Source organism: Oryx dammah, unplaced genomic scaffold (assembly GCF_014754425.2).
Source record: "Oryx dammah isolate SB20612 unplaced genomic scaffold, SCBI_Odam_1.1 HiC_scaffold_2, whole genome shotgun sequence".
NCBI classification, from domain to species: domain Eukaryota; kingdom Metazoa; phylum Chordata; class Mammalia; order Artiodactyla; family Bovidae; genus Oryx; species Oryx dammah.
Genome location: NW_024070186.1, coordinates 198,400,347 through 198,412,944, shown reverse-complemented (window position 1 = coordinate 198,412,944; position 12,598 = coordinate 198,400,347). Strand labels below are relative to the sequence as shown.

The 12,598-nt window shown below is 63.1% G+C and overlaps 1 protein-coding gene across 1 annotated transcript in view; it reads right to left on the bottom strand.

The window, feature by feature from the left end:
• CUNH7orf50 (chromosome unknown C7orf50 homolog) overlaps positions 1–12,598 on the bottom strand; it is a 63,862-nt gene that overhangs the window by 42,890 nt on the left and 8,374 nt on the right. Inside the window, exon 2 of the mRNA XM_040231605.1 lies at positions 11,121–11,264. Coding sequence (XP_040087539.1) covers positions 11,121–11,249 — 129 coding nt within the window. The 5' untranslated portion in view covers positions 11,250–11,264. The remainder of the gene's footprint in view (positions 1–11,120; positions 11,265–12,598) is intronic.

Here is a 12,598-nt window from a genome sequence, read left to right as displayed (position 1 = left end):
TGCTGGGTGTGAACACAGGGCGTGTGGTATGGAGTGTGCGTGCTGGGGGTGAGCACGGGGCGTGTGCTGTGCGTGCTGGGGGTGAGCACGGGGTCTGTGGTATGATCTGCATGCTGGGTGTGAGCACAGGGCGTGTGGTGTGCGTGCTGAGTGTGAGCACAGGGCGTGTGGTGTGCATACTGGTTGTGAACACAGGGCGTGTGGTACGGAGTGTGCGTGCTGGGTGTGAGCACCTGATGGGTGTGGACGGCACGTGTGCGCAGAGTGGGCACCTGAGGGGCAGGGCAGCTGCACAGAAGCGCCTCCGCTCAGGTCTCTGAGGCCTCTGAACACCACATCAAGGACAGTGGAAGGCAGGAGGAAGGCAGAGTCGCCGGCCCAGCCCCGCTGCCCACTGAGTGCCCACCAGCCTCCGGTCAAGGGCACGTGAGTCCCTGAGCCCACCGTGCCCTGTGGCACGTTCTAAGGCCTGCACCCACCAGCAAGCCCGCAGGGAAGGGCCGTGGGGCCGGAAGACAGGGGAGGGGGGTGTCTCAAGGAAGCATGGGCACCAGCCATCAGAGCAGGACCCACCCCGGCACCTCAACACTGGCACCGAGGCCGACGTGGCTCCACGTGGCTGGAGAGCCCAGGAAAGGCCCTTCCGTCCTGGGCGGTCCCCGCGCCCATGGGCTGTGCTGCAGCCTCACCGGAAACACCCAATTCAGTGCCCTCAGAGAGCCAGCTGCTCTGAGTGGGGCTGGATTTTGCCATTGTCCAGAGGGCGGGGATCTCATCCGGAAACAAGGGTTTTACAGGCTAAAGAAACACAACAAAAGCGGAGTGAACCCTGCCTGCGACTCTCAGCCTCATCAGGGGGTGAAGTCACCCTAAAACTTATCACAAGAAATCAGCTGCCAGGGAGTCCTGGGAGAGTCCAGTCACTGCAAGGGCGCCATCCTCGTCTGTCCAGGGACTGGCCGCGCTGCCACCCAGGATGCATGTGGGCCCTCGTGGGCCCCCCGCCCCAAGAGCCTCGGGCTCTCTCAGGGAGGGCACGACCAGCTGCCACAGGCAACCGGACAGGAGGTTCAGCCCTGCTCAGAACGCTCCCTCTGCAGCTGACGGGGCAGCGCAAACCACCCAGAGAAGAGGAAGACCACGCAGCCGCTGTCTCCACCCACAGGTTTCAGCCCCACCCCGCCGCCCGCTGAACCCACTTCTCCACGGAGTCAGCAGGAGGGTCGGGCGCCCACACACACGGCTGAGGAAGTCAGTGAGGTTGCCCAGGAGGCCGCCACCCTGCCAGACAGCCCGACAACCTCCACCTGGAGCAACACCCGCAAAAACTGCCCCTCAAAAACGGGGAGAATCGGGAAGAACGGGCCTTCCAGACCAACATCCCGGGAAGCCTGCGGGAGGGGAGGAGAGTGGCAGAGCGGGATCCGCCAGAGTCCTGCCAGCCCAGGGCCTGGCTGCGAAAGGCCCATGAATAGTTTTCCAAAAGCAGTGGTGGGAAGCGGGAGGAGACCTCCCTGGCCGCCCAGTGGTTAAGACTCTGGGCTCCCGATGGGCGCTGGGGGATCACGTTCGATCCCTGGTCGGGGAACTATCACCCCGCATGCCTCGTGGGCAAAAAAAACAGAAGCAGAAGCACCATCGTAACAAACCCAATAAAGACTTAAAGTGCTGCTGAGCCGCTCCGGTCGTGTCCAACTCTGTGCGACCCCATAGACGGCAGCCCACCAGGCTCCCCTGTCCCTGGGATTCCCCAGGGAAGAACACTGGAGTGGGCTGCCATTTCCTTCTCCAGTGCAAGAAAGTGAAAAGTGAAAGAAGTTGCTCACTCATGTCTGACTCTAGTGATCCCATGGACTGCAGCCCACCAGGCTCCTCTGTCCATGGGAGTTTCCAGGCAAGAGTACTTGAGTGGGGTGCCATTGCCTTCTCCAAAAAATAAAGTGGTCCCCATCCAAAAAAATCTTATAAAAAAAAAGCAGCCGGGGGCCAGGGTTGGGGAGGGAGAACCGGATGAAGATGCCAAAAGGCCCAGCCTTGCAGCCTGAGCGGCCAGGGAGCCGCTGCAGGCAGCCCGGGGCCGTCCCCTCTGCTGAGAGCCCTCTCTAGCCCAGGCTCTGCGTCGTGGGGGCTCTGTGTCACAGCAGTTGGCCTGAACCCTGACACATCTGTCCGTAAGCCTTAGCCTGGGTCCTATGTGCTGAGCCCTGGGTCCTGGCACCAAGACACGCACCCCAGACCCAGGTACACCCATCACACACTTCCGCCCCTGCCCCGCACCAGGTGGAGCCTGACTCCAGCTGCCTTGCACCACCAGGCCAGGAGGGCTGCTGGGTGGAGGTGTCCGGCTTTGGTGGCCACCGTGCTCAGCCCTGAAGAACAGGCCGGACCAGCAGAGGCTTGGGACTCAAAGGCCGAGCCAAACCCGGTGGTCACTGGGGAGCCAAGACCTCAATCCCACTTGCCTTTTAACACATGGCTTCTGAGCAAAAACTCAGTGGGTTGACACCTGGAGGCTGGGGTCTGTGGACGTGCAGGTGCGCCCCCCCGATGAACATCTGGAGGCCGGGGCCTGTGGACGTGCAAGTGTGCCCCCCGATGAACATCTGGAGGCTGGGGCCTGCGGCCGTGCAAGTGTGCCCCCCATGGACACCTGGAGGCAGGGGCCTGCGGCCGTGCAAGTGTGCCCCCCATGGACACCTGGAGGCTGGGGCCTCAGGGATGTGCAGGTGCGCCCTGCCGCCTCAGGTGTGCATCTGAGGGACGAGCTCCTCCAAGTTCCTCAAGGCGCGCTCCCCGGGGGCAGCCCAGCTCAGACGGGCTGGCCTCAGCCAGGAGCCCTCTGCTGACACCAGACGCCATCTCTGCCCCTCGCAGCGGGAGACGTGAGCCCTGTGCCTGGGAAAACCGTCTTCAAAGCAGCAACTGTTTTCCCAGCTGTGAGCGCTCCGTCCTGGGAGCTCTTTTCATTCCACTGCGAAAATACTTTTGAAAGACTGAACAAATATTGGGCCTCGTCTGCCCACTCTGGCATTTCAGACCTGAACTCAGAGAACTTTCTCGAGGGCACTGTCGGATGGGCTGCTATAGTTAGGAGGGACCCTTCTAACGAAGCTCACTTCCTCAAACAAACGTGACGTCAGCTCTCGAGAACAATAAGCCAAGTGGCTCCCCACGAGCGGGGACGTGGAGGTGGTCTTGGCAGAGACGACAGGACGGGGTGTTCCCCTGCCCCCACCTTCTGCTCTATAGACACATCGGGCGCGGTGACACACCCCGTCCCAAACAAGCAGCCTCGAGCAAAGCTCCCCTCAAGCTTCAAAACCCCCAGGTCACAGGCGGCTGGGGGTCATGGTGACGTCCAAGGTCAGGAAGGGACTGAGGCCCCCTCCCAGAGCCCGGGCACAGCAGACCCCAGGAAAGCGGGCCCCGGGGCAAGGTGGGGGGGCAGGCTGGGGCCTCCAGGAGCACGGCACAGGGAGGGGCCCTCCTGAGGCAGGGTGGCCGGCGCACATTCCACACACCTCACGGCCACAGCGTCCACACGGGGATGGGAGCAGGCCAGGCCCAGCAGGCCGATATAGGGTGGGGGGCTTTGCCTTTAAAGGTTACATCAAGGGTGATGTCAGAAAGGACAGGATACACAGCCTGTCGGATACACCTCAGAGGGACCGAGAGGGAAGCGTTGGGGTGGCGGGCAGAGCTGGGCCCTTCGAAACTTCCCCTGATGATTCTGATGCTGTTTATTCAGAAGGCAGACACAGCAGCCCCTGCTGGGACGAGGGGCTCTGCTCCCCACGTCCTGAGACACAGGGGAGATGAGGGGGCAGTGGGCCTGCAGGGACGGAGGGGGCCAGGCCCTGAGGCGCCTCTGGGCACCAGCGGGTGATCCGGACCCGCCAGGAGGAGCCCCCAGGCCCTTCGAGCCCCTCCGTGTCCCAGGTCTGCGCTGGGGGAGAGGATGGCTCTGCGCCCGGTCTTGGCCGCCCACGGCTGGAGGGGCAGGCAGACGGAGACTGGAATCTTACAGGCTCAGGCTGGGTTCTGCTCACACTGCAGGGAGCAGGGCTGGGCCCGTGGATGGATGGAAGTCGGGAGGCGCGTGGTCGGCGGGAAAGGTGGCGGATGCGCAGGCTGGGCAGGAGTGGCCAGATCCAGGACGCCCTCCGCCGCAGGGAAGACGGTGTGGCGGCAGCAAGAGGCTGCTCCGGGGAGAAGGGGGCAGGCCCAGAGGCCGAGCTGCTCACCCAGACGGCCCCGCAAAGCCCATCCAGGCAGCCCGCAGCCTGGTCTGTGGGAAGCTGAACCCAGTGAACAGCAGTGGGGAGGAGCTGGGTCTCAGGCACACTGGCCGCGGACACAGGCCGCTGCAGGGGACGGAACAGGCCACGTTCTGGTGCTGGGGCTGGGGGTCGGGGTCCTCCAGGTCTTATAGCAAGCGAGCAGCCGGTGCTCACAGGAGAACCCCCTTCCCATACTGACCCAGGCACCAGAGGGCCAGCACACGTCAGGGAGGCTGGGTGGCCAGCCGTGGGGCTGTCTAAGGCCCAAAGCCATACAAATAACTCGGCTGGAGAAATATCTGAACTGTTAGGACAAAGCACTCTCAGCAGAGGTGTTTTCTCACATCTATACGGAGACGGCGAGCTGTGCAATAGAGCCGGTAAAAACACCCAGGCAGCTCACAAGAAAGAAGCCAGGGGCCACTCAAGGCAGCAAGCAAAGAAAATGAAATTGCAACAACCACGCGTGGCCTTCTCTCATCGCACTAGGGACCCTGAAAGGCGTGGTGCCACGGCGCCCCACACGCGGAGAAGAGAGCGTCCACGCAGGGCGCCGTGCCAGCCCGGTGCCAGCTGCAGCCCCTGGGTGGGCGGGGCCCTGCCTGGCTGCTCATGCACGTTCCTGTTTCCTTTTCCGTTTTTATCCACTTGTCCACGTATAACTCAGGATAAATAATAAACACTGCTGTTTCAAAATTACATTTTGCTGAGTTATCTTCTGCTGACCGTGAGGACGCAGAGCTCACACACACAGCTCCACTGGTGGAGCGGCAATTTGAGCTTTAGACACCGCTTGGGGATGGCGGGCATAGGACGAGGGCAGAGGCCCAGGGCTGGGGAGCGCCGGACGGCTTCCAGCTCCACCCTAGGGCCCAGAGGCCACAACAGACCTAGAAAGCCCAGAGACGCAGGCCCACAGCTCACAGCCAGCCCACTAACAGACCGCGGGCCCTGGGGCACAGCCCCAAAGACGTCCTGGAAAACGGCCCACAGCCACACTGCAGGCAGGGCCAGGGCCGCGTCTAGCGTGGACGCAGCAGATGGCGCTGCCAGCAGGCCAAGAAGCTGTGCCACACACCTGCCTGGCAGCTCCAAGACTTAATAAAGACAGCAGCACTCGTATCTCCAAGCCTGGAAAAGTAAGAGTCTGCTCATTCCTGGGACAAGTCAGGCCGTCCTCATCAACGTGAGCACCGAGAGACGGCAAATGCTGCAAGACGTGAAGAAGCCGGCCTCAGCCCCCCGGGCCGGGCCCCCCGCCAACAACGGATGACAGGGGCAAGGAGGGGGTGGCGGCCTGAACCGCCGCGCACGGGTGACCCACACGACCAGCAGTCACAGCCAGGTGTTTCCCCCGAGACAGGACCACGCGCTCGTGGACGCTCCCAGCACCACAGCAGTGAAAGCCAGGACTGCAGACAGGCTTCCCTGTGGCCCTGGGAGCCGCTGGTCACGGCAGGGCTGGGTCGTGACACCTGCGGTCACACTGCGCAGAACACACACACACGCCCGTGCACAGCTAGTAGCGTCTGAGCGCGCTCCCGGGCGTGACACCACAGCTCGGCGTCAACAGGGGAGACTGGGCACAGAGCACTCGTGCCCCCCGTTTCTGCAGCTTCCGACGCGACCTCAGACGACTGAGGCTCCAGCGCACAGCGGTCAGAACGGCCGCCGTCGACAAGCCCAGGAACAGTAAGTGCTGGAGCGGGTGTGGACAAGAGGGAACCCTCCCACATGGCGGGAGTGTAACCTGGCGCAGCCCCCACGGAGAACAGCGTGGAGGGTCCTTACACTAAAATCAGAGCTGTGCTGTGGCGTGTCCGGAAAAACCTGATCTGAAAAGATACAGGCACCCCAGTGTCCACTGCAGCGCCGTCCACAGCAGCCAAGACAAGCAGGTGACTTTAACGTCCGACAGGAGACGAACGGACGGGGACGGCGCGGCGCGGACGCACGTGCAACGCTGCTCCGTCCTCAGGCACGCGCGACTCCGCGACCCCACGGGCTGCAGCCAGGCTCCTCCATCCATGGGATCCTCCCGGCAAGAACACTGGAGTAGGCTGCCGTTTCCTTCTCCAGGGGACCTTCCCAACCCAGGGGTGGAACCTGCATTGGCAGGCAGGCTCTTTACCACGAGCGCCATAGTGGAACACTGCTCAGCCACAGAAAGGATGAAATGATGCCGCTGGCACTAACGTGGCTGGACCTGGAGACAATCCTACTGAGCGAAGCCAGAGAAGGACAAGGGCCGCGGGGCATCACTGCCACGTGGAGCCTAAAACATGACACGACTGCAGCTGTGAAGCAGAGAGACTCACAGACGGAGAGCAGACCTGCGGGGCCAAGGGGCTGGCGGGAGGGCGGGCTGGGCGGGCCCGCAGGCTCCCACGGAGCTGGACGGGCAAGGCCCTGCTGCCCAGGCAGCACAGGCGCGCCAGGCACTGTCCCGTGATGAACCGCGGCGGGGAAGCACGGGGCAGGGGGCCATGCGCACGCGCAGCGCAAGCACTTGGCTCTCAGGCCGAGCTGGGTGCACGGGAACGGACCACCCTTCGGCAAGACTGGAAAATGAAGAAACACGCCGTCTACTCTGTCAACACCCCAATAAAGCTGCTTTAAACCAACGACACCCCCAGGAGAGGTCAAGGCTGCAAACACGGAGGACAACGGCAAGCGCTGGCAAGCATGCAGCCCGGACACCCTCCACACGACTGGCGGGCCGCAGACGCGTAGACACGCCCCCGTAGGTCCTTCCCAGTCCTGCGAGCCCACCAGGAAAACAGAAGCAGCGGCCCCTGTACACAGCACGTCCAGAGCAGCCCTGAACCGGCCACAGTCCGCGTGCCGAGGCCTCGGTGTGGAGCGGCCACGCAGTGTGCGCTGAGTCCAGGGGCAAGGGGGCCCGGGGCAGGGGCCGCCCTGAGGGTCCGAGGCCCGGAACCCTCTCAGCTCTGGAAGCCCACGGTTCACAGCCCCCAGCGGCTGACCCCCAAGCACTCTGTGCTCACAAAGCTGGAGACAAGAACAGCGGGAGAGGGACCGGCAACCCCTCACCGGCACTCACAACCACCACAAGCCCGCCGCCAGACCAGCGGCGTTCCTTGAGGCAAATACCACTGGTGTGAGGTCACTTTCCTGAGCAAATTCTCAAGGCCAGGAAGTTCACAGCTTCACTTGATGGTTTTATGAAGCACGCGTGGGCTTCATGCCCAAAGAATTCCTGTCCGATTCTTCCAGGTGAAAAGGAAGGAGCCAAGAGGCCCCGCTTTGCCTTCGTCCCCCAAGCACACGGGAGGTCACAGGAGCCCACTGGCCCCATCATCAGCGGGGCCCGTGCTAGGGGGCGCACGGAGCACGCTCGGAGCACAGGGGGGCCTCCCCACCCCCAACAGCCACGCAGGCGGAGGGCCAGTGGGTGCACACACCACCCGCACGAGCTGCCCGGAGCCAGGGCGGGGTGGGCAGCGCCGCCTCAGTCAGGGGCCCGGGGGAGGCCTCTCCCCACCCCAGCCACCTGGGGACCGTGCCCAGGACCCAGCCTCTCCGGCCAGCCCCCTTGTGAGGCCAGCAACGCCCCACACCTCTGCCCTGGCCCCTCAGGCCCCGAGAACCCAAGGTCAAGGCGCTTCTGTCAATGGAAACAGGCTTTGCAGACATAAAGAACTCATCTTGGTGAGATCAGAGCAGAGGGCTGGGCTGACGGCCCACAGGGCCCCTGACCCTGTCCCCAGGCAGCCTGTCAAGACAGGGGCGGGAGGTGGCCAGCGCAGCGTAGGTGTCCGCGAGCCGGTGGCAGGCCGGCACTGGCTCCAGGGCGACAGCTGCCCTGGGGCGTCTCCCCCAGCCATGTGGCTCGGTGTCTGCGCTGGTATCTCCCCAGCGTGGGGGAGCCGTGGCCTGGAGACCCCTCAGCTCCGCGCCCGTCTTGCGACCTGGATGCGTCCTCCTGCCTGTCAAGCCGGAGCCCCGTCTGGAGGGACTATCCGCCCAGCTAGTCAAGAAGCTACGGGACGGGCAGGTGGGCCAAGCCCAGGGCCCGTGACTCGAGCGCCACTCTTGGAATAGAAGCATTCACGTCACGAGCCCCTCCAGGAGGACCAGGAAGTGGCCGGGGCAGCGCCCCATCCAGCAGACCCAGCACAGGGCTGGGGGCACCCGTGGCCGTGGGCCCCGCTCCCCTGTGCCCTGGGGCTGGGGGGACTCGCAGCCATGGGCCCTGCTCCCCTGTGCCCTGGGGCTGGGGGCACCCGTGGCCATGGGCCCCGCTCCCCTGTGCCCTGGGGCTGGGGGGACTCGCAGCCACGGGCCCCGCTCCCCTGTGCTGTGGGTCAATATGGTGACCTGTGCCAGCCAGGACTGAGAAGCAGACGGGCCCAGCTGCAGAGATGTCACGACTGTGGACTGGCACAGCAGGGCAGTGGGGACAGAGAAGGGGACGCGCCAGGGACAGCCTGAGCCAGATGCCCCCGGCCCTGCTGCCGGGCACCCCCCCGGGGACCCTCGGCCCTCCCAGCGGGAGCTCAGGGGCCGTGCTGTGGGAAGCGGCTGCACAGGCACCCGTGGGCCCCCGGACGGCACTTCCGGCAGCACAGCGGCTCCTTGGGCTCCCGGCGGGGGCAGGCGGGGCAGTACTTTTCCACAGGCTCCCGCCACCCACGCCGCACAGATGGAGGGGTCCCTCCTTTAAAAAGGCGGGGCCCGGCAGCTCCCCGGCTTCCCACGAGAACCAGAGGCCCAGCGGGCAAAGAAGCATTTTGATGAGCAGAACCAGGATGTGGTCTCGAGGAAGCAGCATCCGTCTCCTCGGAGGATGACCCTGGAGACCAGCCCCGAGCCAGGGGGGCCGCCCGAGACACCCCCTCCCCAGTACCCCAGGGGCCAAGGAGGAAACTGCAGAGCACAGCCCACCGGGACCCTGCGCTCGGCTGCTGGAAGCTTCTCCCCACTTTTTTTTTCCAAATTTCTTTCAATCAACAAGCACTTAAATAACAAAAAAATGATCACTTTTTAAAATATCACCTGAATTTAAGAATCATTATTGGTCTTAGGAAGAAACTTTAAACTGTGCCATACTTAGTGGTAAAGAACCTGCCTGCCAACACAGGGCATGTAAGAGACGCGGGTTCGATCCCTGGGTGGGGAAGATCCCCTGGAGGAGGGCATGGCAACCCACTCCAGTGTTCCTGCCTGGAGAATCCCACGGACAGAGGAGCCTGGCGGGCTGCAGTCCGCGGGGCCGCAGAGCTGGACACGACCGAGCGATGTACCGCGCGTGCCTATTTCCCACAAACCCGGGCTGCTCCGCGCGTGCTGCTAGTGACGAGCAGCCAGCAAGCAGAGACCACCAAAGGCTGGAAACCTCAACACAATGACATGTCACGAGGGCGACAGTGTGGCGCTCATTTCAGAGACGAGAAACATCAGCTCTGTGTCCTGGAAGAGGCCGGAGAAACCCACCCGTCCTGAGGCTCTGCAGGGATGCGGGGCCGGACCCCGAATGGGAGCTGGCATAGCTGTAAAAACCCAGGCTCCATCGGGGGTCTGGACACCAAGAAGCTCTGGCAAAATTGGGCTCCAGCGGCAGAGAAGGCGCGGACGGCGAGGCTGGGCCCTGGGGACTCGGGCCTGGCCACGAGCCCAGGCGGGAGCAGACGCAGGGCCAGGCACGCGGCCCGCCAGCCGAGCGCAGCCTGCGGGCATGGGGGCGCCCTGGCCAGGTGGGCACCAGGGAGAAGGTGGGGAAGGGGCACCCAGGACGGTGGGGTCCCGAGTGCCGGCCTGGCTTTCACCTTGACTCAGGGCAGGGACAGCTGAGACGACCCCAACCCAAAGGCCCCTCCCTCAGCATCTGTACCTGCCCACCCACCGTGGAGGGAGGCGCGGGCGTGCCTCCCCAGGACACAGAGCTGCCCAGAGGACGGCGTCCTGGGGTTCCGACAATCCTGAATAAGGCCCAGCCCCCCACACAGCACCGCCGCCCTCACTGCACACACAGGGAGGCTGCGTGCCCCAACTCCCAGCCTCGCGCACGGCCCGGGCTCGAAACAAAGGCAGAGCTGGAGACACGGCTCCCCAGAGCGAGCAAGCCCAGCAACCCCCCAACCCGCCGGGGCCGGGCTTCCATCACCTCCTCCCAGAAAGACCAGGCTAGGACCTGCTCAAGTGGCTGATCAAGGGCAGATCCTCACAGCTAAGGCTGATCAGGGCCCCAAATCACCCAACACGTCGCGGGGTGGCACCAACGACGCTGCCCTCCTTGTGGTCCCTGGGCGCTCTCACAGGTGACCCGAGGGCCAGAGGCTGCTCAGGCCCGCCCCAGTGGGCACGTTCACCCGCCATGCGGGCGAGAGAGGCCTATCAACTGTCACTTCCTGTCGAATGACTCCTCAGGACCTGTGACAACTGATGCCGTCTGATCAACACGCACTGGATCAGAGTCAGCTCGGCACAGAGAAAAGTCACACTCAGAGCCTGGTGGTAGCAGCAGCAGCTTTAGACGAGGCACGTTTCTGAGCGGATTCGGAACACGTTTAGATGTAATCTCCAAACAAAGACAGACCCCCAGGCCAGGGCGCCGTCCCCGTCCCCGTGCGAGGGCCTCAAGGCCCAGCTGCGTGCAGCCACAGCACCCGGCACCCCCAGCATCCTGAGGTCTGGAGGCTGAAAACAGCGCAGCTCCGTGGCTCTGCCCTGTAGGTTCCTGCAGCTCTGAATGTCCCAGGGCTGCATCTGCACTGAGCATGTCTGCCGGGGACTGTCCACCCCGACACCAGCCACACGGCCACCAAGTGCCCACCCAGGTCCGGAGACAGGCGAGGCCAGCGTGCCCGCCACACCCACCTCGGCAGGGGCCATCCCGGGGCCCGGCGGGGCCGCCCACGCCGCTGGCATCTCTACAGCCGACACCTTCTTCAGTTTTTTGCTCTTTTTCTCTGCCACTTCGCTCTCTTTTCTCTTCTGTTTTGCCATCTCGCAACAGACAAACTGTAAAGACACAGGAGATAAAAATTCTCATTAACAGAGAGGGCAGGGTGTTATAAAAGAAATACGGAGCTAGTTCAGAAAGTATGGGAAATATGCCGTCATTTTTACAAAGTCAAACCCCATCTCTTCATCACCTGTGGACAACTTACAGTGCGGTGGATTTCTAGGTTTTTTGGAGTGTTTTGTTTAACACAGCTACCATTTCTACATGAACACAGGCTTTTAAGAGTAAAAAATGGGACTTCCCCGGTGGCCCAGTGGTTGAGATGCCATGCTCCCACTGTGGGGGCACAGGTTCGACCCCTGGTCGGGTAACCAAGAGCCCTCAAGCCATGCAGTGCCGGCCCCGCCCTCCAAAAGAGGAAAAGAAATGTCCTTTTTAGTGGCAGGATCCAAATTTTCCAAAAACTGTGAATGCTGGTCTGTTTGCTAATTACTGACGTTCACTTTCTACCATCAAAGATTAACTCACACTCCCCCTCGGGGGAAGCTGCCGCCCTACAGGCTGGCGGTGACCATCGAACAGTCCCGCAGGCCTCGGTCACCCGTGGCTGGAGACGGCCGGACGACTCCACGGCGGTGGAAGCAGCCCCAATGGGCCTCTGAGAAGGATCGACACGGGCCTGAGAGGGTCTGGCTCCGTCTCCTCGAGCGCAGGGCTACGTCGACCTCCTTGTGCGGACAGAAGAACGGCCCTGAGCTCCCGAACCAGCCTCCCTGTGGGACCAGACCCTGAGGGAGCCGAGGAAGACCAGGAGGGCCCGGAGGAGCGGGGCAGGCGCCCGGAGCACCTCCCACCTGAGGGGCGAGGTCTGGAGGGCCTTCCGCAGGGCCCGGCCCACCCAGGGGGAGACGCAGAAAATGGCCGGCTCCTCCCGGCCCCACCCCACCTGCTGCCCCCTGCGGGTGGTGCCCAACAGGGGCTGGAAACGGTGGTCTCTGAGCCGCAGCAGCTACACCGAGAGCATCCAGCAGTGCAGGGCACAAGGCAAGGCGCTGGGGCAGAGGCCTCGGGCAGCTGGTGCAAAAAACCTCACACACAGACACACACACACAGACACACAGAGACACACAACACACACACAGACACACACAGACACACAACACACAGACACACAACACACACACAAAGACACATACACACAACACACAGACACACATACAGACACACACACAAAGACACACACAGACACATACACACCCAGACACAGACACACAACACACAGAGACACACACAGACACACAGAGACACACAACACACACAGAGACACACAACACAGACACACACACAACACACAGACACACAGAGACACACAACACACACAGAGACACAC